The sequence below is a fragment of the Sebastes fasciatus genome, chromosome 19 (genome assembly GCF_043250625.1).
Source record: "Sebastes fasciatus isolate fSebFas1 chromosome 19, fSebFas1.pri, whole genome shotgun sequence".
Taxonomy (NCBI): Eukaryota; Metazoa; Chordata; class Actinopteri; order Perciformes; family Sebastidae; genus Sebastes; species Sebastes fasciatus.
The window spans coordinates 6,328,140-6,352,679 of NC_133813.1; the positions used below are offsets into that span (position 1 = coordinate 6,328,140).

The following is a 24,540-nucleotide window of genomic DNA, read 5'->3' on the forward strand; positions in this document are numbered from 1 at the left end:
AGGAAATTACTTTATTTTCTTGTAAAGTTCAGACTTTATTCTCGTAATATTACTACTTTTTTTTCTTGAAATAGTCTGACTTTATTCTCATTAAATTACAACTTTTTTTCTCGTAATATTATGACTATTCTCGAAATCTCCGATTTTTCTTTCCCTCAATGTGGCCCTAATACTCCGTCGTACAAATCAACTGAGGTGGGAAAAAAATGGTTGTAATTTCTACAAAAACTGTTAAAGCAAGTGGACCCTGTAGCACCTCTGTGCAGAATAAATACAGCAAATTACAGCAAATGATCACAGAACAGAATGATGCTTTCTACACTAAAAACAAATGGACGGATTTGTTCAACAATTGTCCAACTGGTTAGTCAGGAATCTGACTATCCAGCGAGTGAAACCATAGCAACCACAGATCTGGATTGTCTACACATGCATCTAAAACAAGTCTATTTGTTCATCAAATGTTTATGCAATATTCGACATGTATAAAAGTAAACTTCAAAAATGAATCAACAGTCCATCAGTCAGGTTTACAATGTGTCACGGTTCACTCAAGAGCCTTAAAATGGGACCGTCTGGGTAGTGTATACCTGAAAGGCTGTAAACAACAGAGCAGGGATGAGCCACTGAGAGGAGAGTCAGAAGGTAAACGTGGGACAACAACACAAGTATCTATAAAAAGGTAAACTGCACACAAAGATAGTTTATCTCCCCAACTCCGCAGTCACGTGTCTGATCCCAAAATATCCAGAGAGTTTGTTCAGCCATGTGTTTCTAGACTTGGTCGCTGCCCTCCCTGAAGTACACCTGTTCCCACACCACCGTGCCCCACACGCAGAAGAAACCCCACAGGTTGTGGAAGGTGCCGCGGTCGAACGGGTTTTCATCGACGCCGCAGTGTTTTAGGTAGGAGATGCGGTGGCGGGACATGAACTCCCAGGTGGTGGTGTTGAGAGAAACCAGGTAGAGGTGGGAGCCGAGCAGGAGCAGCACGATCAGCGAGAGCAGAGACACCAGCATGGACACGGCCAGCAGCATGCCGTTGGTACGCAGCCACAGCTGCCAGGTGGGTGCGTAACTGAAACCCGTCCTGATGAAACAAAGCAAGAAAGAAGCGATCTGTGGAGGCTTTGCAACAGAAACCTGCCAGCGCAGATGTTCGGTGACTGTGTTGTACTCACCAGGCGATGTGCAGCCCCCACAGCAGCACCAGCAGCTGGACAGCAAGGTAAAGCACAAACCAGCGGTGGTTCCTCTCGCCGACACAGTTCTCAATCCAGGGGCAGTGATGGTCGTAACGCCGGACACAGTGCTGACAAGTCTGGCAGTGCTTTGATCTCATTGGCTGCTGCTTGGAATAAAGGTGAGTGTATTCAGAGGAAATACACACACACATAAAAAAAAGTCGTAATCTTACAAGAAATAAGTTATAACTTTACAAGAATAAAAGTAATTTCCTCCTCCATAAAAGAGGCAGTTTCCCCATCAGGTCCGTGTGGTTCTTTCTTCGGAATAAACGCAGTTTCTTACACAATCTTTTCAAGGTTCTGATATTATTATTCTCATAATATTCCGATTTTATTTCTTGTAAACTTCTGACTTTATTCTCGAAATCTCTGATTTATTTATTTTTCTTCAATGTGGCCCTAATACTCCGTCGTAACATTTAGATCACGGATTGAGCTTTTAATCAGCTTGGATGTTACATAAACAAGGTAAAAACAGACATACAATCAGTTCCTGTACACTGCTGTACACGGTGGCCTGCCTGCGCCTGTATCTTATGATGTGTTGTGCTCACCGGAGGAAGTAGTACAGTGTGTAACATAGAGCTGTGCTGCTTGGTAACCCATCTGTTATTCTATACCGCTGAGGGATCTTGGAAGTACTGTAGAACTTCAAGTGTCACATTTCAGCCTGAGAGCGAGCTACACCTGCCCCACCGAGAGATGACAAATTACAAACACCTCGTCCGCAGACAATCCGTCAATCGCACCGGCTCAGACAACCTGTTAACTCATGGTCCTCTACTACATGTAACGGTCTTCCCCAGATCTTCCTCTGTTGTCACTTAACAGTACATTATCGCTTCAAACACATGATCGAACTTCCATACTTGACAACTGAGTCGCTGTTCATGAGAAAAATACCTTAAAACCATACATTTGCCAACAAACATATTAACAAACTGCATATTATACTGTCATATTTTTTTTTATTGTATTAATGTGTATGAAATGAAAGTGGTGTGTGTGTGTCGGGTACCTGCAGCAGACAGTGGCCACAACGGCGCTGTCGCAGGGATTTGGTGGTGGGTGGGATCATGTCCTGCTGTTCCTCCGTCACTCCCAGTGTGAACTGGCACAACACACGTGACAAACTGGTCAGAGAAGCTGCCACAGCCCATTTTCATTTCAAGCATTCATCGTGAACTACTGCATGTGCTCATTTGTCATTTACACACCCACCAACATGAAAAAAAGCCACCCACAGTCTAATGTCGATTGTGTTTCCCCACAGGTCTGATGAACTGTGGGGAAACACACAAGATATGTGTTGGAAAATGGGTTCTATGGGTACCCACGAGTCTCCCCTTTACAGACATGTCCACCACAGTCTCAAAGCTGAGACTCTTGTGGATCCAATGAGCCCAACTGTATTCATGTGTGATGATGTTAGTCCCCATAGTAGCCATTTCATTGTAGTGAGACCATTTTTTTTTAAATTTGACCTCACTGTATAAAATGACCTGTGGTGACCTCTAGGATAATCACAGCCTCATGAAACTTTACAGCCACAAACTAGAGACCTAGAGCATTCAGAAGATGGATGGCTTTAGGTAGATTGACAATAAGGGGGTTTCTGAGTGCTCGCCATCCAATCACCCAAAAACCCCAAATCAACCCAAAAATTGCTGCAACAACTTATGAGACATAATAGAGCATGGGGATGACCATCATATTCTTCTATCATAATGTTCTAAACCCATATATACTTTTTTATTTCTGATTTATGACTAGAAGAACTTGACACACAGTGTATCTCAAATTAATCTTAAGGTTCCCAGCTTTCAGATGATGTACACTACTTCTATGACCTGCTATCTCCCCCTAAAGACCCCCCTGTACACCCCTAAAAAAAAGAGACAAAAAACAGGTCTATTGTGGGTCTCAGAGCGGTAAAGTGATAGAGATATATATATCAGGATCATTAATCACCTGTAAATCGCTGTTGTCAGACAAGATGAAGCCTGGGTCCATCAGAGAAACGGCGAAATAGAGCAGCACCGACACCAGCACCAGCAGGACGAAGAGCACCGGCTGGACGAGCTGGCCGCTCTCCTCCTGCTTCCTCAGCTCTAGAAACCCAAAACACACCGAAGTTCTGACTCCTACCTAACGTAACCCAGGCAAGTTCATTTAAAGGTCCCATATCATGCTCATTTTCAGGTTCATACTTGTATTTTGTGTTTCTACTAGAACATGTTTACATGCTGTAATGTTCAAAAAACACGTTATTTTCCTCGTACTGTCTGTCTGAATATACCTGTATTTACCCTCTGTCTGAAACGCTCCGTTTTAGTGCATTTCAACAGAATTGCAACGGAATTGTGTTACTAGGCAACAGTTTGGATCCATGTTTACTTCCTGTCAAATGATGTTATTTACATACACTGCAACAGGAAATAAACTGGGACACATTTAGAATGGTCTAAATATATTGTATATTTGTGACATCACAAATGGACAGAAATCCTGACGGCTTGTTTCAAACGCACAATTTCTGAATATGGGCTGTGTTTATTTCTCTGTATATTGAACGTTTTGATAGTTTAACAGTATTTTTATAGCACTTAAACCTGCTTTATAATATAAAAGACATGAAAATCTCACTTTTTTATAATATGGGACCTTTAAGAAATTATTAAGTTAGTAGTGTAACCTAAATGCCAAGAATTAGCTCCGTCATTCCACATATTAGTTATATATATTACTTTACATCTACACATAATGTAAAGTGTTATCATCATCAGACTTACCTGTATCATGTAGGAAGAGTATTAACGTGATGACCCATGTTAGAATCACATGAGCTGTTCTCACCAGAAACCCTGAGCCAAACACATTCTTAAACATGGTGCTAACATGTTAGAGCGTCCATCGCTGTCTTCAGATGGACTAACTGGGGGGGGGGTCCAGAGTGACGGCACCATCAGTATGTAACGTTACTAGCGTTATAGCTAACGGTAAGAGGAGATCCACAGCGCGTAAACACAAACAACTAGCTCAACGTTCCAGAACGTTAATGGCTATAACGGTTAATGTCGCGGGAACATTCTTCTGTTGGTGTCGCGCGACTGAGCCAATTTGATACAAGTCGCAAAAAAAACACAATATTCGAATTTAAGCTTCGTTCTAGAATCTAATGTATCTGTTTTGTTGTTATCATCCGTGTGCAGTCTCAGCTGTGATTGGCCGGCGTCGGTCATGTGACAGTCCAGTAACAGAGTGGCCGGGAGGGACTAGACCGTTAGGGCCTAGTTCCAATCCGTTCACTACACCCTCCCACTCCGTGACGTCACACACTCACAGATCAATGAAGCACCCTTCTTTAAAGTGGAGGGTATAAATACCTTTGGGATGAACTTCCCTCTCTTTCTGGCAAAGAAATAAATGTCAGAATCAGAAATACTTTATTGATCCCCGGGGGAAATTGGGTTACGTTTTGCTCCCGTTCTAGAATATATATATATATATATATATTTTATATTATTATATTTTATATTTTATATTATATATAAATATTATATATATATATAAATAATATATATATATAAATAGAGAAATCATAAGAAAATAATATAAATGCATGCATTTATAAAAATGCTAAAATAATGTAAATAGATCATTATTTCCTTTATATGTATTGTTTACCTATGTGTTGATTTAATTTTACTTTGTATTGTTTACAAATTTAAAAAGACAAAAACAGGTCTATTGTGGGTATCAAAGGGGTCCAAAAAAAATTCCAGTAGAGGTTAATAGTCACAGATTTTACTATTTCGTATTAACACTGTGTGTGCTGCCTTGCAGCTTCAAAGCTGCAGTGTCTTACTCCGGCCTGCTGGTGGCGGTAGAGCACCATCACAGTGATCACCGACCAGAGCAGCCTCCACAGAGGAGAAACCAGCGTGCGTCCTCCTCCTCCTCCTCATCATCGTGGGGCTTCAACAAGACAAACACTCTCTCTCTCTCTCTGTGTGAGCTGGAAGTAACTTTTTATATCCTCCAGAGAAGAGTTATTATAACAAACCACTCGGAATATAAACATCTGGGTTCAAAGGTGTTGAAACGGAACAAACCATGTCGGCCTCAACGGCGAAAGTGAACCGAAAGGAGAACTCAAATCACGACGGAGCGGCGGACGAGACCTCCGGTAACGTTACCGGAATGGCGGTTAAACGGCAGCCTGCAACGCCATTTTATTCTGTTTATTGTCGTCATTTTGTTATTTTGAATGTTGTTTTCATTGTGTGGTATCGAATTATATCTATTTTATCTTAATTAGTACTTAATTGACGTCACACACTGGAGGCGACATGTTGTAATGTAGCATGTTAGCATAAAGGAGCTAACGACTTAGCATAGGAGCTAGCTGTTAGCTCACATTAGCTACTAGTTTTAATGAAAGGAGGCCGGTGTTTTGCATCGCTTAAGCTGGATTTAGGTGCAGTTATTGTTCATGTATGTGTGTAGGTTTGTTGTAGTGAGCTAACTATTGATAAACATCGAGTGCAGCTCCTCATACATACACGTTGTGTGGCTGTAGCTTCGTTTGTTTGCTAACATTATTAGCAACGTGCACAACATTCACCTGGACGTTGTTTCCACACGGTCAAGAAAAGGCCCTTAACTGTTAAACATATAACATATGCATGCATATAACATATAAAATATGCATACATATAACATATAACATATGCATGCATATAACAATGCACATGCATTTGTTGTATGGTATATGCATGCATATAACATACAACAAATGCATGCATATAACATACAACAAATGCATGCATATAACATATAATATATGCATGCATATAACATGTAAAATATGCATGCATATGTTATATGTTATATGCATGCTTAGCTTTTTGTGTGCGAGTTAGCTGAGTAAAAAAATGTCAACAAGCGCTTCTTATTGTTGTCTTTAGACTGCTGTAAATGTCGCTTTTGAGGTTGTTTTTATGAAGGTTGGTGTTTGTTTTGAATGCACAAAGAAGAAGCTATCAAAATACTGCGAGGTGTGTTAACAACAAGTGTGTGGAGCAGATAGTATTTATTTCTTTTGTGCATGGAGACGTCGCTGAGCTCCTCATTCATTCAAACCAGGCCGCCTTTAGCTGCAACAGGAAGCTTCAGAGGCGAAGGGGTCTGTCTGTCTGTCTGCCATGGAGCCTATATACACACACACACACACACACACACACACACACACACACACACACACAGTCCCGCGTTATTTTATACACTGTTCATGTAATGTGAAAATTTGATGTGAGATTTGCAGACCTGTAAAATGAAGTGTTACCTCGATTTTCTTTTAGGCTGATCAGATATGGTTACTGATTTATTTAACTTGTTTATATATTTTCTTAATGTTTAATATTTTTTTTTACATAAAATTGAGCTTTTTTTTTTTTTTTTTTAAGATTTGTGGCTAAGGCTTCCAAGGCTACTCTGGCTGTCCAAATAAAAATCTTGAGTGGTTTATTTAAGCAGAAAGGCCTCATTGGATCTACTTGACTCTGACATGGCCTTGGCCTTTCAGCTATTATGCTACAATCTAATGCATTATGCAACTACTCTGATTTAATACAGCATGTCATGGGGATGTCTAGTTGGATAATGGATATTATCATTTAATTAATTTTCAATGGCATTTCATGATTTCTTTCCCAAAATCCTAAATTAGAAATGTTCCTTTTCCTTTCAGAAAAAGAGCAACAGGAAGCAATTGAACACATCGACGAAGTACAGAATGAAATTGACAGGTACGTTTTAAATGTTGTTTTTGAGTAATGAAAGATGGGAGCCTGAATAAAAGTTGTCTTATTGACATGATGTTTTTGTGTTCTTTCTCCCCAGACTGAACGAACAGGCAAGCGAAGAAATTTTAAAAGTAGAGCAGAAGTACAACAAATTACGCCAGCCCTTCTTTCAGAAGCGATCAGAACTCATAGCCAAAATCCCCAACTTCTGGGTCACAACATTCGTCAACCATCCACAAGGTAAACTATGTTTTTTATCTGTATGTGTGTGTATGGTGATGCTACGCTTAGGAGCTGTCTTGTTACAGAAATAAGCATCAGTGGAGTAAACGGGCATTGTCTCAATTTATGACATTATGCATTGCTTTTTAATGTTGTTAAAGTATTTCTCACTAGCACAAAGAACATAGTGTGATCAGCAGCTAACAGTGTCTGTGCTCGGTCTGCAGTTTCAGCTCTTCTGGGGGAGGAAGATGAGGAAGCACTTCATTACTTGTCGAGGGTCGAGGTCACTGAGTTCGAGGACATCAAGTCTGGATATAGAATAGATTTTGTAAGTTTTCCGGTTCACTTTGTATTTCTACATTCTAAATGGCATGCATGGAATATACTGATAACAGGTGTGTTTTCTTTTCTGTAGTATTTTGACGAGAACCCGTACTTTGAGAACAAAGCCCTCTCCAAAGAGTTTAATGTAAACGAGAGCGGAGATCCGGTTTCCAAATCAACTGAAATCAAATGGAAAGCTGGAAAGGTTTGTTTACTCTTTGGCTTGTATGTTATGTTTTGGGAAAAAAATGTATTAATTAATTATCTTTCATCCATTACTACACAATCTAATTAACCCAAGAAGTAGGAAAACATTGAATTAAAAAAAAAATCATTTTAATTATTTCACCTTCAATTTCCATTGTACTATTTTTATTTCAACCTGTCTAGTCTTATTATTCTCTTACCAATATTACAATCTTCACCGGGTACATTTTTCTCTCTCAGGACCTGACGAAGCGTACGGGCCAGACACCAAACAAAGCTGGGAAGAAAAGGCAGCACGAGGAGCCAGAGAGCTTCTTCACCTGGTTTACCGATCACTCCGATGCAGGAGCTGACGAGCTGGGAGAAGTGATCAAGGACGACATCTGGCCTAATCCGCTGCAGTACTACTTGGTAGGCTTCGCTCTTCACCTCAGTTTCTTCTAGTTTTAAGAGAGCGTTCAGACAGAAAACCACACAAAGCCCTTTTGTTGGTGGTGGTGTGTGTTGCTCGAGGTACTGGTGAACATGATAACACAATACGATTAAGTTTTGGCTGATAAGTAAAAAGAAATTGCAGGACAGGAATTCATTTACATAGTTTGTCCACCAGAGAACACTGACAAGTTTATTTTCCGACTGTAAAATGTCCCACTCTCTACATATGACGGCCACAAGAATCACATTTAAAGAAAAATGTTTGGTAAAGTTTAGTGATAAAAAGAAAATAAGAAAATATCTGACTGTTCAACTGACATGTTCTCAGATTTGATAAAAACTAAAATATTGATGTCAGTATCACCGTGAAGCATCTTGTATTGGTCCGGCTCTCTAGTAAAGTGTTGAGTGTAGTGCTATACTAGTCTGCTGCATAATGTAAGTGAATAGCAGGGTGAATAGTTCACTGCAGTAAGGATGAGGCAGAACCAAGTGGTTAATGTGTGCGAATGTTCCCCAAGGTCCCTGACATGGAGGATGAGGAAGGTGACGGCGATGATGACGACGATGAAGAGGAGGGTCTGGAAGATATTGATGAGGGGGAGGAAGAGGAAGGTGAAGATGACGATGATGACGATGGAGAAGATGGAGAGGTAACGATACTGTAGAACATTAACACACTAAACATAGAGACTGAGCGTCACAATATGCAACCAACGCTAACAGAATGCCTGTAACTAGCTAAAAACATCAGACTTCTTGAATTATAATATGCTGAAAGGTTATTATGGAGTTTTTGCCCAATGATGCCCAAAAATTGTTGCAGACTGAAGCTTTAATAGTAGGCTCGTTCGAGATGAGCCAGGCCTGCGCAGAATCAGGCACCAGCGATCGCCGCACGATGCATGTCAGATTTGTGTCCGACTTGATGCCGACTTGCTCTGACGTCATGCACACGTGGGCAACAATAACCTCGCAAGATCGGGGCGACCGCAGTTTTTAGAGCCAAGCGCCGCAGTTGCTCTCCACCGACTGCAAGACCCAGGGCATTATCGGAAAGCCTGGCTCGCGCCTGATCAAAGAGCTGATTGGCTATAAAAATAATAAAGGATACAACCCAACGCCAGACACATGCACATTTCCACATATATTTACGAATAAATATAAATTAATCCCAACGTGGTCTGCAAACTACAAGTAGCCTACAGATGGGCTCTAACAGGAAGTAATTTTTTCTGTGACTTCCTGTAAATTCCGCGAAGGCTGCTCGAAACGGCTGGAAATTGTCTGACTTGACCGCAGATTTGTCACCGCCCCCTGCTGCTGCCGCCCGATCTCGTCTACTTTCCAGGCGAGGCGCAGTTCATCTCAAACAAGCCTAGTAACTCTAATGACTTCTGAAATGTTGGATGCCGGAGCAACCAGTGTAATACTTTTTTCTTTCTTTCAGGACGACGGAGAGGATGATTAAACATTTCAGCCAACATCTTTTTCCCAGTCCTCCCTCTGTGATGTGATCATCCTACATCCCACGGGAGCAAAAATATTTTGTTTGTTTTGTGGGGGGGAAGGGGTTTGTAAAAAATCAAAACAAAAAAAATCTTTTTTCCTGTGTGTCGTCAGCCTTGTCCGTCCTCTTCCTCTGCAGCCACGGCCTATCCGTAATGGCATGTCTAAAGACCGGCTCCATACACAGCAGGTCTACAATGGGGGTGTGGGGAGGGGGTGGGGGTGTCGGTGGCTCTCTTCTCCTGAAGTCTCACCTGTCATTGCTTCTCAACATCTCCCAAAGACATGCGAAAGAAAAAAAAAACTGTAGCATTCTGCACGTCATCCTACGTAGATTTGAAATACGTACCATAGCAATTTCTATGTAAAATATGACAGTTTCTGTTGAAGTTGTGAGTTCAATAAAAATAAGCCTTGGTGCAGTGATAACTTAGTCATAGCATCCTTAGCATATATATACACGTATATATACATATATATATACGTGTATATATAATTAGTGGTGGGGGGATACTAAGGCTTATTAGAAGTTGCATTTTTCTTTGTGACTTACTGTACTAATGGAACTGATTGAAAGCACCAGCTTGTTCCTTTCAACCGTTGTAAATGTTTTTGGGATATCCATGTATCTTGGTAAGACACTTGTTCATTGTACACAGTTTAATGGGGGAGGTGTGGTGGGGCAGCGGGGCTTTGACACCAAATCTGGACTTCTGTTGAATGAAATTTTCATTATCTTGTTTTTCAGACACCCACAACAAGGTTTGAAATGTAAATTTTTTATAGAAACAACCTAAAAAAAAAATCTAATTTTGAGCTTGTCCTAACATTTTGAGATGGCAGTGAAAAAAAATAATTTCTGTGGAGTCTGCAGTGTTTCTCCTGTGCCACTGGAAACCTGTTCACATTAAATTAAGTGTACCAGTTGCTTTGTTACAATAAATAAATGTATACATGATGCTTGGGAGTAGTTTGGTCACTTTGGGCATTATAGTTGTTTGACAAAAACCTGCACCATGCTTTGTTTTTCCACATGCTTGCTGTCATTAGGCCAGTCTAGAAGTTACACAGCAATTACACTTTTGAAAACGTCCATCCATCGATCTGTTATTTGTAACCGCTTATCCTTTTGAGGGTCGCGGGGGTGCTGGAGCCGATCCCAGCTGACATTGGGCGAAGGCAGGGTACATCCTGGACAGAAGCAAATTAACAATTATCTAGCAAAACTGAATATTTATATAAAGACAAATGACAAAATGGACAGATGCATTTTAGGATATTTGACCTTCCTGTCCAGTCTGTCTGTTGATCAATATAATCGCCCTGCGTGGCCCCAGCAATCGCAGACCCACAGTTTTAAACGTATGCATGCGCGTAACCACACAATACAATTACTATTTCTCGAATATTACCACTTTTTTTCTCGTGAAGTTATGATTTTATTCTCGTAATATTACCACTTTTTTTCTCGTAAAGTTATGATTTTATTCTCGTAATATTACCACTTTTTTTCTCGTAAAGTTATGACTTTATTCTGTAAATCTCAGATGTTTTTTCCCTCAATGTGGCCCTAATACTCCATAGTACATTGTCTCTTTGGCCCTCACTGCATTAGACTTATATACTTAGACTATAAACGTTACCTTCATCACAATGCTCAAATATTTTGCAGCTCCAGACAGATTTTTTTTTTTCTTTGCCTAAAAATCTTTTGTTAGTAAAGGTTGCTGACCTCTGACCTAATCTCTTATTCCACACTCCAGTCCAGCTGGTGGCGGTAATGCGCCTCTAAAGCGGAAGTAGTAGTAGAAGAAGAAGAGTCTCCGTAACCAAGGTGACGCTCGCTTGGTTACGGAGGATGCTAGGAGAGCAGCTAACTGAGCGAGCTAACACAGTTCCTACTCTGTCTCAACGATGTGAATGCAGTAGTTACTAGTTAACATAGTTAATGTTTAATTATGTAATAATGTTGATTATTTAACTTGTATTTAGCCTGAGTTCATCTGACTAACATGTTTACTGATGAAGCTCTGGACTCAGTGAGTGTTCAGTCTCTGTGGAGGATCTCTCAGCAGGCGGCTCAGGAGTCGGTATGTTTCACCATCTTCTGCTCCCAAAGTGCTCTGTTAACATGAATCATAATGTACTTTAGCTGCAGAATATTTATGTATTACAGAAACTTGTACCACAGTAGTTAGCTTAGCTGTTAGCGTTAGTGGACTCATGTGACGTTCAGGTGTTGCTGGGAAATGTAGAAAGCACATCTGGAAGCTCTGATACCAACTTTACACTGCTTTAAACAAACAGCTGAGAACAACCTGGTGCTTTTTAGACCATCTGAATAGGAGATGTTGAATGTATTCATTTGATTTACATTAATACTCTGTAAACAACATATTTGTTCAAGAATAATACACAATAACTCAAGTCAAGTAAATTTTATTTGTATATAAATTGTAAAATTGTATTAAAAAAAAGTCATAGTATAGTATGTAAAAAAAATCATGGTGAAGTATGTCGAAAAAAAAAAGTCAGTAAATTATGACAAAAAATAAGTCATAGTATAGCATGTCGATAATTTTTTCTTGAAAAAAAAATCTGAATAGTATGTCGAAAATTTTATTAAAATAAAATGTCAAAGTATAGCATGTCGATAATTTTTTCTTGAAAAAAAAATCTGAATATTATGTCGAAAATTTTATTAAAATAAAATGTCAAAGTATAGCATGTCGATCATTTTCTTGGAAAAAAAGTCAGAATAATATGTCGAAAATTTTATTAAAATAAAATGTCAAAGTATAGCATGTCGATCATTTTCTTGAAAAAAAAGTCATAGTATAGTATGTCGAAAATTTTATAAAAGAAAGTCATAGTATAGTATATTGAACATTTTATGAAAAGAAATCAAAGTATAGCATGTCGATCATTTTCTTGAAAAAAAAGTCATAGTATAGTAGGTCGAAAATGTTATGAAAAAAAGTCATGGTAAAGTATGTCGACCAAAAACCAAACCAAAATCACAAATCACAAATTTGCCTCAGGAAGCTTTACAATCTGTACAGGATACAACACCCTATGTCCTTTACAGAGCGACCCTCTATTCGGATGAGGAAAAACTCCCTCCGAAAGCCCCTTTTAACAGGGAAAAAAGAAAAAATGTAAGAAACTTCAGGAAGAGCCCCAAAGGAGGGATCCCCCTTCCAGGATGGACAGACGTGCAATAGATGTCGTGTGTACAGAGTAACAACATAATGTAAATACAACATAGACAATCCATATGACAAAGCTTAATACATATATTGTGAACATATGTGTAAAGGTGGATCCAGGAGGATGTCAAGCAGCTTCCCCGGCGTAGTCAAACAGATAGAGCTAGAGCAACACGACCTCCTCTCCACACCAAATAGATAAAGCCACAGCAACACGACCTCCTCCTCACCATGGAACCTAGAGAGAGGACCAGATTTTTGTTTTTAAGACATAAACATTTTTACACTCACCTAAAACTAACTTTTAACTTTTAAAATAATGAAACATGTGGCCTCTCTAAGCACAAAGCATCAATATTGCACCTGCTTAAGTCTAATTAACTCAAAATTGCTATTACTATATGATTGATAATAGAAAGATCTTTATGTGCTGTTTATTTCAGAAAGGCTGTCAGACCAGAGCTGTGCACAGTGCTGAGGCCGAGGCTCAGACTGTGTCGACTAACACCAGCTGCACTCAGACGGAACCACAGTATCAAGCGAAAGAGCAGCTCTTCCAGCAGAACCACGATGAACCGGAGCCGCCTGGCCTGAAGGACTTCCTACAGCGGGTTGAGGACACGGTCATCAGAGAGCTGGTCAGAAATGCCAGGAGTCACGCCTTCGATGAGTTCCAGGTGAACTGGGAAGATTACAGTCAGCTGGTAAGTATCAAACAAAAATGGTGTTTTCTGACGTGGGTTGATGTTTATGGAGAGTTCCTTGTATGATACTGTTTCTCCATATTCAGAATCAGTTTATCATGTTTGCAGGTGTCATGCCTCCATTGCCTTCAACATCCCAGCGCACAAGAGAGAGGTCTTCATGTAACCAGTGTGTCCTGGAGTTGTACAGGTTCAGTTATTGCCTGTGCCTACGGTCGGTATGTTGTCTTAATGTGTGTGTCTATATATCTATATCTATATCAGTGGCGGCTGGTGACTCAAGAAATTGGGAAGGACAAGAGGAAAACCAACCCACGGCATCATATTATTTTACACTAGTTGTAGTAACAGGAAAGTGTTAGAGAAGCCTCCTGTACTCATCATGTGGTCAGTGTGATTCAAATGTGTGTTTTTTTTGTTGGGCAGGATTGACGATGGAGACTGGAGCACTGAGAGGTCGTGTGTTTGTACATGGAACCTGGATCGCCGAGGCCTGAATCCCAATCAGGCTGATCTGGTCATAGATGTTCCCACTGCAGTCACCGCTTTGTGCTGTCATCCCAGCCAGCCTGCACTCATTGCAGGTAACGTTACACTGCACAGCACAGTCTGCTTTTCACATCATGAACTGATTACACATGGTTTCTGCATGCTCACAGAGTCTGAAGCAGGTCAGCGCAAATTTAATCATCTCATCTCGATGTAAAGTTTTCAACAAAAACATGTTGTTGAGCTGGCAACTTGAGGAACAGTGATTTTATTTGTCAATGACAACACTACTAAATTACAAGATAATCTGTTCCAACAAAGACCAGCTGTAATCTGAGCCTGGCTCTAGCTGGACTTCATTCATTCGATCACACAGTTGTTGCATAGAGCTTAATGTAAACTGTGTGTGTGCGCTGTTGTTGCTGCAGGGGGTCTGTACAGTGGAGAGGTGGTGGTCTGGGACACCAGTCAGACTCAGGACCCGGTGCTGGTCCAAACTGGGATGTCAGCAGACAGCCACAGAGAGCCTGTTTATCAGGTGAGTAGACAACACTTCCTATTGGAGCTCAGCGTGGTCCACCCCTGATAGCACTCTGATCAGTGATACCGTATGTAGGCTATTTGATACCAGTGGAGAGGTTTAGCGTCCAGCACTTTGTTCTGAGAGGCTTTAGCACAGTTGCAAGAATAAAAAGGATCGAAGTATCAGCTTCAGTTTAAAACTACCGGCAAAGGTATGAACCATCAAATATCTACATCAGTCTAACGTTGTATGCTGCGGTCTGTATGGAGTCAGATCACTCTCAATATTAATGAATGCACACAGAAGGATTCACAAATTAATTTTGTGATCAAGGGTGCTTTCACATCCGGGACCCGGGCCCAGATCAGAGTACACTTGTCCCCAAAGTCGAGTTTGTTTAATTAGTGTGAATGCTCCGGACATACTATACTATGACTTTTTTCATGAAAATGTTCGACATACTATACTATGACTCTTTTTTCGACGTACTATACTATAATTTGTGGATTTGTTTTACATTTACATACAACAATAACTGTTTTAGTGTGCATTGAAAAATATTTTGGTGGAGTCATTTATATTTAATTCACAAAATAAATTTGTGAATCCTTCTATGTGCATTCATTAATATTGAGACTGATCTGACCCCATAGGTCTGTGATTATATGCAGTATTTAGATCTGTTACTGCTGAGCGAAGAAGAATAAAGAACTTCACTGCAACACTTCAACAAGATGGACTGAAAGAGCCGTACTGTAACGTAAACTGCTCTTTGATTTATCTGTGTGTGTGTGTGTGTGTGTGTGTGTGTGTGTGTGTGTGTGTGTGTGTGTGTGTGTGTGTGTGTGTGTGTGTGTTTGTTTGTTTGTTTGTGTGTGTGTGTAGGTTGTCTGGGTGCCCCTGCAGAAGAAAGGAGAGTTTGGGGTGCTCAGTGCTAGTTCAGGAGGAAGGGTGCTGCTGTGGACGATGGACTCCGACCAGGGCAGCTTTGTCCTGGATGCTGCCTACGCCTTAATTCGACAGCAGGTTCCCCACAGCAGCAACACCAGCTTCAAGGTGAGCCTCAGGATGAGGGCAAACACTGGAACCCAACTGCTCATCCACAGTGTCCGAATGAATCAGAAATGAGACCACTTCCTTAAACGACGAACATCGAAAATTTTATGAATAAAACGTCAGTGTAGTATATCGAAAATGTTATGAAAAAAAAGTCATACTAAAGTATGTTGAAAATTTTATGAAAAAAAAGTCTTAATATGGTATATCGAAAATTTTCATGAAAAAAAAGTCATGGTATAGTATGTCGAAAATGTAAGGAAAGAAACGTCATAATATAGTATGTCAAAATTTTTATAAAAAAAAAACATAGTATAGAATGTCGAAAATTTTATTAAAAAAAAGTCATAGTACAGAATGTTGAAAATTTTATGAAAAAAAAGTCTTAATATGGTATATCGAAAATTTTCATGAAAAAAAAGTCATGGTATAGTATGTCGAAAATGTAAGGAAAGAAACGTCATAATATAGTATGTCAAAATTTTTATAAAAAAAAAACATAGTATAGAATGTCGAAAATTTTATTAAAAAAAAGTCATAGTATAGAATGTTGAAAATTTTAGGGAAAAAAAGTCATAGTATAGTATGTTGAACATTTTATGAAAAAAGTCATGGTATAGTATGTCCAAAATTTTGTAAAAAAAAACTCATAGTATAGTATGTCCAAAATTTTGTAAAAAAAAACTCATAGTATAGTATGTCGAAAATGTTATGGAAAAAAAATCTTGTATGTCGAAAATTTTATGAAAAAAAAGTCATATAGTATGTCAAATTTTTATTAAAAAAAATCATAGTATAGAATGTCGAAAATTTTATAAAAAAAAATCATAGTATAGAATGTCGAAAATTTTATGAAAAAAGTCATGGTATAGTATGTCCAAAATTTTGTAAAAAAAAACCTCATAGTATAGTATGTCGAAAATGTTCATGGAAAAAAAATCATGTATGTCGAAAATTGTATTAAAAAAAACGTCATATAGTATGTCAAAAATTTTATAAAAAAAAGTCATAGTATTGTATGTTGAACATTTTATGAAAAAAAGTCATGTTACAACCCAGAGGTGGTGTAGGGGTGAAGGAAGTAACATACAGCCGGTGTTATCAGGCAATCACTTGTTTTATTGCCGTGACTGAAATAATAGCAAAATAAAAGGTACAATGGTTTGAATTATAATAACCAAAAACGAGGGTTTCGGGTGGCGCGGAAAGGAGAAATCAAAAGCACACACCCTAGCACCTGAATAATCCCTACCAAACAGACATCTAAACTACTGCTCTACTCAAAAGGAAAAATAAACACAAACGAGTACCTCAGACCAGTTAACTTCACAATAATCTAAAGTCCACTGACTCCAGCTGGACCTGTACACAATATTCTAGTTAACAATTCACACAACAATCGAGAGGCACGGGGGACAGATCAATTGTAATCACTGCCCGCCATGGCCTAGTCACAGCTGGCTCTTAAATCTTGACACGCGGCACAGCAGGCTGGTGATTGGATAATCAGCGGTGAAGTATCGGAGGCAGGACCACAAATGGCGGGAAACTGAGGGCATCCTCCTAAAGGGCTGTCCAGAGGCGACGCCCTGAAGGGGATCCCCCAGGAGTGACGTCATCTCGGAGTGGAGGGACAGCGGAGCGCACCAAAAGAAAAGAGCAAAAGGGAGACGAAGCAATATACAACAATAACAACAATAACGAACGGTCACTCCGAGACCGTAACATCATAGTATAGTATGTCGAAAATGTTATGAAAAAAAAGTCATAGTATAGTATGTCGAAAATTTGATGAAAAAGTCAATGTATAGTATGTAGAAATTAAAAAAAAAAAAATTAGTATAGTATGTCGAACATTTTCATGAAAAAAAAATAATATAGTATGTCGAAAAACATGAAAAAAAGTCGTAGCATAGTATGTCGAAAATGTTCATGAAAAAAAATTCTTAGTGTAGTATGTCGAAGATTTTATGAAAAAAAGTCATGGTATAGCATGTCAAAAAAAAAAGCCTTAGTATAGAAAATAACCAAATACATTTTCTATAATTTTCAAAATACTCCCTTGTGCTGCAGTGTGGGTGGAGTGAGAATGCGTTTCGTTTTGTGTCACCTGTAGGCCCGAGGCAGCAGCACTGTGGGCGTCACCTCCCTGGCTCTGTCTCCCTGGGACTCGGACACCTTCTTGGTGGGCTCTGAGGGCGGCCTGCTGCTCCGCTGCTCCTTCTCCTCCCAGACGCCGGCTGCTGCTGCGCCCTCTGAAGGACAGAGTGTGACGCTGAGAGCTCCAGCGGTCTTCACGTTCAGGCCCCGCAGCGGCCCCGTCCACTCCATAGACTGCTCACCTTTCCACAGGTCCACAGCTCCGCTCACCGACCTAACACAAGATTACAGAAGTGATCGGCAACTATTTTTACAAGTGACTCAACAGTGACATGTGTGTTGTGTGTGTCTGCAGGAACCTGTTTGTGAGTGCAGGGACTGATGGTCTGGCCCACGTCCACTCTCTGCTGCAGACAGACCCGCTGCTCTCTCTCAGGGTTTCAGACTCCTACGTGTTTCAGGTGCAGTGGTCTCCAACCAGACCGCTGGTTTTTGCAGCAGCCAGCGGACAAGGTACAGCATGAAAACTTTGTGATATGAATAATTGTGTGTTCAAAGCTGGATTTACATGTCAGATTCAGACTGGTTCTCCATGATGAATCAGCCCATCCATTTGTCAACCACTTACAGTATATTTCAAAAGAAACCTAATGACGTCATTGCTCTTCACTATTATTAAACAAAATAGAGGATGACATTTTATTCTTGTAAATAAGGTGTATTCGAGAGCTTGTAGGAGCCAAAGTGTGTATTTAGCCTGTTGTTTATTATTTGTTTAGGCTGCACATGTTCTTTTGGTTATCATCACTTCCAGTAATTGACACATTTTTACGTGTTCACTTGGAGCGCAAGTCACAGTCACGATCCTACTTCAGCGCCTTAGCAGCTTTTTAATTGATAGTAGTTGCTTCAGAGCTTTCGACCTGATATGTGAAGTTTAACAATACTTGAGGGTGTCAGACAGATGCATCTCTCTCTCCGTCTCTAAGGTGAGGTGCAGATATTCGACCTGGGCCGCAGGTCCCTGAGGCCGGCAGCCGTCATCGAGCAGGGAGGTGCGGACCGAGCTGCGACTTGTTTGGCCTTCAACCGTCAGAACCCTCACCTGTTGGCGGTGGGGAAAACAGACGGGACGGTCTGCGTTTGGCAGTTGAGCCACGATCTGACCGAGCAGAGCCCCAGAGAGAGCGCTCAGCTGGAGCAGATAGCCAATCAGGTGGCAGAATGAGATGTTAACCTGGGACGGTTGAAGGCTGCTGCATAGGACGGATTTATGCGAACTGTGTTTTGAAAAATAAAAATCTGTAAGACTGAAGTTACGTCCGAAACCCCAGTATGAAACCAATAGTACGCAACAGTGGACACTACGGCGGCACAAATATCCCACAATGCAGCCTAACCATTGAATTGTGTTGGTGAAATAAAAACAACAGTCGAGGTTTCCAGTTCTAACCAGTAGCGTTTATTAAAGCACACTGCAGTTGTTACGGTGTTGTTATAACAACATTATTGTTACTATTAGGTTCTTAAATTCATCGAAAGCACAAGCTAAAACAATCACATTCAAATGTAGACAAATCCACTATGCTATCATGAGAAGCACAAAGAGTTAAGGGTAGAGAGCGATAAATAGAGAGTACGATAGACAGTTGTTATTTAGTGAGTATTCCTAGTGCCACAATCATGCAGTTTCAGCCGTGTGTTCGTGTTGGAAGTGTGTGTGTGGGGAAAACGCATCCCGATTGGTCCCTGGTGGGCGCGGGATCAGTTGACGAAGAGCGAGCGGGTGAATTCAACGAAGTCGAAGGCCGACGGCAGCTCGCGGCCCTTGCTGTCGAGATACGGCTTCATGTGCGAGAGGCAGTAGTCTGCCTGCTCCTTGGACAGGTTCTGAAAGGGAGAAAGGGGGGACATAGTTAGACCTCCATAAAAGACTCAACGCTCCTGAATTCCAGAGTGAAAAGTGGAACCACATCTGACCTGGTAGAGCTCTTCTTTAGTGACGTAGGGTTTGTTCTCTGTGCTGAGAGCTCGGAAGGCGCTCTCGATCTCCTCGCTGGACTTGACGTTCTCTGTCTCACGGCTGATCATGAACGCCATGTACTCTTGCAGCGACACGTTGCCATCTCTGCAGACAGATTCATCACAGTTAAGCCGGGCATACACTGTACCATTTTAGACATTTTGTTGTTGTGTAGTTCCTACTCCTACTGTACGAGTAGATCGTTTGCGATGTAAAGCCAACATTGTTATCTTGATTGCTAAGCTCTGATTACTGACTGAAATTCGGTCCAACTCTAAAATAAGTCGCGCACCTCAAAATTCGGGCCAGAAACGGGCTAAAATCGTACAGTGTACGCCCAAGCTAGCTTTAGGCAGCGAATCCAACAGTGTGTTAAATACCAGACAGCCTTACTACAGTTGACATCCCTATCAATGTAATTTTCCTGAACTTGTGAACAAACCTGTTGGGATCCACGGTGTCGAGTATGGCCTCAAACTCCGGATCGGGTTCTCCTTCTTCCACCATGGGCAGGTCGTAGCCTAGCGAGCGCAGACACGACTTGAACTCCTGGTGGTTCAGACGGCCGGACTTCTCCTTGTCGAAGTGCCTGCAAAATAAACAGGTGAAGATGAGGATGTGACTTCATCAGAGCAGACATAGAAATATGTCTATAACTGCAATGTAAATAAATAAATTTGATAAAAAAGACAGATTCTGTGTGTTTCTCCATTAGAAAAAAAAACAAGGAGAATTTCGAAGACGGTTAAGACCGACCTTAATTGTTTTTAAATTAATCAGGCATTACATACCCACTCAGGCAGCCCATTTATTAATGCACTCTGACTTTCTCTCATTTCTCTCTGCCCTGTATTGGATTTATGTTAAATTGCATCGTCCCTATCTAATAAAAATCAAATCAGTGTCATGATGAAGGTCAGGTCAAAGCCACTTACTTGAACATCATGCTGAACTCCTTCAGAGCCTCCTCCGTCACTCCAGTGGTGTTCCTGAAAGAGACAAGAGGAGCAGCGTGAGCTCAAAGCATCATCAACACTTCCTCAACCTCAGATAAACTCAGTGACGTGAAACAGCTGTATTATAATGTGTTGGGTGTGTACCTGGCCTGTATCTGTTGCTCCAGATTGTGCTGCATCCTCATTCCCAGTTGGTCCAGTTGGTCCCACTGCTGGGCCAGGCCCACTGTGCTGTGCTCCGTGTACTTGTTGTCCAAGATCAGTGCTTCCTCCATGGCCGCACCGAGGTCTTCAATCTTCTTCAGCTGACTGCGCATGGCCCGAATCTCCTGGTGCTTACGCTACACACACACACACACACACACACACACACACACACACTCTACATCAACACCTGCCACATGTTGTCGTCTACCATCACCTCCGCTCAGAGGTGTTGACTACTTGTCCGCTGAGAATAACAAGTGTCAACATGCAATGGTGAGTGATGTTTATTTACCTTGGTGGCCTCCAGCTGGGACTCCAGGGTACCAGATTCTTCCACCATACACGACCTGAAACAGAAACTGATGTTAGAAAGGAAGCAGCATAGTCTGATAAAACCACTACACTCACTCACTGTGTTTATTATAGTGGAGCAGCACAGTGAACCTGTTTAGTGATAAAAGCACCAAATTTGGTACAGTACATATACTGTATAGCTTCATATATGTAGAAGAAATCTGGATATTGGGCCACTGTTTTATTACAGTTTAAGGTAATAACTGAACCCCCCCGCCTTCATCCAAGAGAGAGGCGAGTTGGGTAGACTAGGGCGAGGCACTGCACTTGGGTTAAGGTTTCAAGTGGCGGGCCAGGCCCAGTGGCACAGGCCAGGAAACCCCACTGTCATCGCTTCATCATTTTATCCAGTTAGATGTGTGAGATAAGTCCAAGTTGACGTTCACGAGACTGGGACGGACGGACGAACGAACAACCCAAAAACATAATGCCTCCGGCCACGGCTGTCGCCAGCGCGGAGGCATAAAAATAACATTTGCTCTAGTATCCGCCATCTGACAAAATAATACTATGAGAATGACTTTTTTTTTTTCCTGATTCAAAGCACTATAATCAAATTATAATATGACTAATTATTTTGTAAAAGAATTGTGAGTGAGTATTTTATTTGGTTCTTCTTTAGGATCTTATGTCTGTTATATTGCATGTGGGTCCAATGGGGATAGGAAAGTTTGACCAGCCGCTGGTCGCCATTTTAAAAAAAAATGCCAGCCACGGCCAGCAGGGTGTGAGCCTGTGACGGCCCAATATCCAGTTTTGTTCCCAATATATCAATCAACAATTGTTATGATATGTTGAGCTATGCCTGCCCACTATTAGGAAGACTTTCGTTCTCTACTAGAACCCAGAGAAACCTTTATGAATTATAATTACATTAAGTGTTTGAACGTGAAATAAACTGGTTCTTGGGTGTATAAATTTGGCATGTCACTATTGGGACATTATCTGTTATGAGAGAGTGGAGCTGAATTCATGCTAAAAAATCTACCTGTAACCCAAACCATGCAAGGTTAAGGGCTACTGCACACAGGACTGGAAACTGCAGCAGATTATTAGTAGTCCATGAATATGAGTCAGTTTTCCGTTGCAGATGATGAGTCACTGCACGCCACTATAAGTTTAGAGAGTCTGTTTAGGATGTAGTGTATATGCACAGCGGAAGCCAATCATTTGCAGTTTCCATCCCTGAAGTACACAAAGTAAACAAGGTGACAAAAGGAGGACCGGGTGACTGTTAGTACAGCGAGAAGGTACCGAGCACACCGTGGTGTTTTTAGACTGAAGTGCATGAGGTCACACAGCCCTGAGGGCACCGCGTGGGTCAGAGAGAAGCAAAGAGAGCAAAGCTTGAAAGAGGTTGACCTTCCAGAAAGATCATCAGCAACTTGGTACTGATAGACACAGATAACCCGTCGATAGGCTATGCTATTCAAAGAGAGGATGGGGGGGGAGGACCAGAGATTAAACATCAGACAAGAAAATGGAGCGAAAACACAGGGAATATATATAGAAAAAGATTTACATCAAGGAGGAATAAGGGGGAACATGTGTTTAGACTACAAGCCATCGTTGAGATCAAAGATTTACTTTCACTCAACACTCATAGCACAATCAAATAATAATGAGAAATGTGATATTTACCCGTCCAGAAGATATGTCCTGGATAGCACAGCGAGGAAGCAGCCGAGGCGAGGGACGAAGAGAGAGAGAGAGAGAGAGAGAGAAACAAATACACGTTAACATGAGGCGATGACACAGCGCTCACTGCAAACAACCCTGAAAACATTAAAACACCAGTGTGAACCGTGATCAACGGGTTTGAAAATGGAGATAATGTTCTTCACCAGTAAAAATAAGAAACAAATCTGAAGAACATCATGCAACTGAGACATTGTCATCTTGAAAACACGGCATTCGTGCTAAAACAATCTGAAAAGAGCCGACATCTGTGCCACAGTGCCCAGGTCTAGAAGAACTCCTCCTCTACCTGGTCTCCTGCAGCCACTGGTGGAAAGCGTTTGCGTGCTGCGCAAACTCCTGACGCAACTTGTCGTTCTCCTCCTGCCTCCTCTGTTCCTTCTGCAGCTCCAGCTCTCTCTCCTACACTCAAATTTACAGACAGAAACAAACAAACAGACACCAGGAAGGAAAACAGCACTGAAAATCAGTTTCAACTTCTGAAAATAGAAATAAAAACAAATAATGACAACCGAGCCATTAAAACTACAGGACCATTTACATTTGGTCATGTATACTTCGGGCAACATTTTTTGAACAAACACACTTCTTTATATCTAGAAAATGTTTAATTTAAACCAATCCCAACTCTTTAATGCTTAAATGGTAAGTATAAATGACATGTATGGGCTAAAACGTGGTGAAGCACACAAGATGAGTTTAGCTTAGAGGAGAAAGTGACTGAAAATATTAGCGGTGTGTGTGTGAATGCATAATATAATGTTTGATGTGGAGACCTTGATAATCTTCTGCAGGTTCCTCCAGGTCTCCTCCAGGGCCTCCATGGTGAACCAGGTGTACGGGTTGGACAACACCTGGTAGCTCTTGATCTGCTGGTCCAGCTCGGCCAGCTGGCTGAAGTCGGCCTGAGCTGAGCTCAGCGAGGAGCGGAAGGCCTCGTGGGCCTCGCGCAGCGCCCGGATCTCCTCCAGAGAGTTGCACCTAACCGGGTCCGTCAGATCCTCCTCTGCATTCTCAAACCAGCTGTTGAAGGCCGACGCCTTCTTGGCGAATGTTAGGAACAAGTCTTCAACCTGTGGAGAAGATATGATCCTTAAAACAAGTCCAATATACTTTTGGGTTTGATCAAATGCTTTCAACTGTATTTAAGCTTTGATTTTGGAAACAAGATTTCAGGGTTATCTTCTTTACCTTTCTGAAGTGCTCTTGAGCCTCCAGCAGCTTCTTCTTGCGAGCGGATGAGTTGGACAGCAGGTGGTTCCAGCGCTTTATCAACGAAGCATGACGAGCTTCGATGGCTTTCGATTGGACGTGCTGGGCGGCCAGCAGCTGGTCCTTGAGAGCTGTGATGTTGGTGATGCCCTCCTGCTGGAAGGCCTGCAGACCGGCATCAAAAGTCTCCTGCAGACAGACACGGGAAAAAAACGATGTTGCCAAAGGGAAAAAGCAACACAGGGCGGAGGTAAA

The 24,540-nt window shown here is 41.2% G+C and overlaps 4 protein-coding genes across 12 annotated transcripts in view; 2 read left to right on the plus strand and 2 right to left on the minus strand.

Annotated features, from left to right (window-relative positions):
* Positions 1-221: 221 nt before the first annotated feature.
* Positions 222-4,561, minus strand: zdhhc12b (zDHHC palmitoyltransferase 12b). Its single transcript, XM_074617957.1, has 5 exons — positions 4,040-4,561; positions 3,219-3,358; positions 2,266-2,358; positions 1,182-1,348; positions 222-1,090 (listed from the first exon to the last, which is right to left on the minus strand). Exons 1-5 carry the CDS (start codon positions 4,134-4,136, stop codon positions 775-777), a joined length of 813 nt encoding a protein of 270 aa, XP_074474058.1. The 5' UTR covers positions 4,137-4,561; the 3' UTR covers positions 222-774.
* A 606-nt stretch (positions 4,562-5,167) lies between these two features.
* LOC141757458 (protein SET-like) lies at positions 5,168-10,714 on the plus strand. The gene is made up of 8 exons (XM_074617956.1): positions 5,168-5,436; positions 7,000-7,057; positions 7,152-7,294; positions 7,504-7,607; positions 7,695-7,808; positions 8,051-8,221; positions 8,767-8,898; positions 9,696-10,714. The coding sequence occupies exons 1-8, from the start codon at positions 5,364-5,366 to the stop codon at positions 9,714-9,716; spliced, it is 816 nt and encodes a 271-aa protein (XP_074474057.1). The 5' UTR covers positions 5,168-5,363; the 3' UTR covers positions 9,717-10,714.
* An 850-nt stretch (positions 10,715-11,564) lies between these two features.
* Positions 11,565-19,273, plus strand: dync2i2 (dynein 2 intermediate chain 2). The gene is made up of 9 exons (XM_074617952.1): positions 11,565-11,844; positions 13,407-13,667; positions 13,776-13,885; positions 14,094-14,251; positions 14,585-14,694; positions 15,565-15,735; positions 17,852-18,087; positions 18,191-18,348; positions 18,825-19,273. The coding sequence occupies exons 1-9, from the start codon at positions 11,767-11,769 to the stop codon at positions 19,061-19,063; spliced, it is 1,521 nt and encodes a 506-aa protein (XP_074474053.1). The 5' UTR covers positions 11,565-11,766; the 3' UTR covers positions 19,064-19,273.
* Position 19,274: 1 nt separating this feature from the next.
* Positions 19,275-24,540, minus strand: part of sptan1 (spectrin alpha, non-erythrocytic 1) — a 36,740-nt gene continuing 31,474 nt past the window's right edge. For all 9 annotated transcript variants that reach the window (XM_074617936.1, XM_074617935.1, XM_074617934.1 and 6 more), the window contains 10 exons: positions 24,265-24,474; positions 23,850-24,146; positions 23,363-23,475; positions 23,017-23,034; positions 21,314-21,368; positions 20,959-21,155; positions 20,794-20,847; positions 20,301-20,447; positions 19,816-19,963; positions 19,275-19,725 (listed from right to left, as the gene is read on the minus strand). In XM_074617936.1, the coding sequence (XP_074474037.1) occupies positions 19,600-19,725; positions 19,816-19,963; positions 20,301-20,447; positions 20,794-20,847; positions 20,959-21,155; positions 21,314-21,368; positions 23,017-23,034; positions 23,363-23,475; positions 23,850-24,146; positions 24,265-24,474 (1,365 nt within the window). In that variant the 3' untranslated portion in view covers positions 19,275-19,599. The remainder of the gene's footprint in view (positions 19,726-19,815; positions 19,964-20,300; positions 20,448-20,793; positions 20,848-20,958; positions 21,156-21,313; positions 21,369-23,016; positions 23,035-23,362; positions 23,476-23,849; positions 24,147-24,264; positions 24,475-24,540) is intronic.

Bases quoted from the DNA above. Each gene is read 5' to 3' on its own strand.
- zdhhc12b (XM_074617957.1), bottom strand. From the start codon at position 4,136: ATGTTTAAGAATGTGTTTGGCTCAGGGTTTCTGGTGAGAACAGCTCAT. The intron at 3,359-4,039 runs GTAAGTCTGATG...TTGGGTTTCTAG, and splicing joins ACTCTTCCTACATGATACAG to AGCTGAGGAAGCAGGAGGAG. The intron at 1,091-1,181 runs GTGAGTACAACA...TTGTTTCATCAG, and splicing joins TGGGGGCTGCACATCGCCTG to GACGGGTTTCAGTTACGCAC.
- LOC141757458 (XM_074617956.1), top strand. From the start codon at position 5,364: ATGTCGGCCTCAACGGCGAAAGTGAACCGAAAGGAGAACTCAAATCAC. The intron at 7,058-7,151 runs GTACGTTTTAAA...CTTTCTCCCCAG, and splicing joins GTACAGAATGAAATTGACAG to ACTGAACGAACAGGCAAGCG. The intron at 7,809-8,050 runs GTTTGTTTACTC...TTTCTCTCTCAG, and splicing joins TCAAATGGAAAGCTGGAAAG to GACCTGACGAAGCGTACGGG.
- dync2i2 (XM_074617952.1), top strand. From the start codon at position 11,767: ATGTTTACTGATGAAGCTCTGGACTCAGTGAGTGTTCAGTCTCTGTGG. The intron at 11,845-13,406 runs GTATGTTTCACC...TGTTTATTTCAG, and splicing joins AGCAGGCGGCTCAGGAGTCG to AAAGGCTGTCAGACCAGAGC. The intron at 18,088-18,190 runs GTCCACAGCTCC...GTGTGTCTGCAG, and splicing joins GACTGCTCACCTTTCCACAG to GAACCTGTTTGTGAGTGCAG.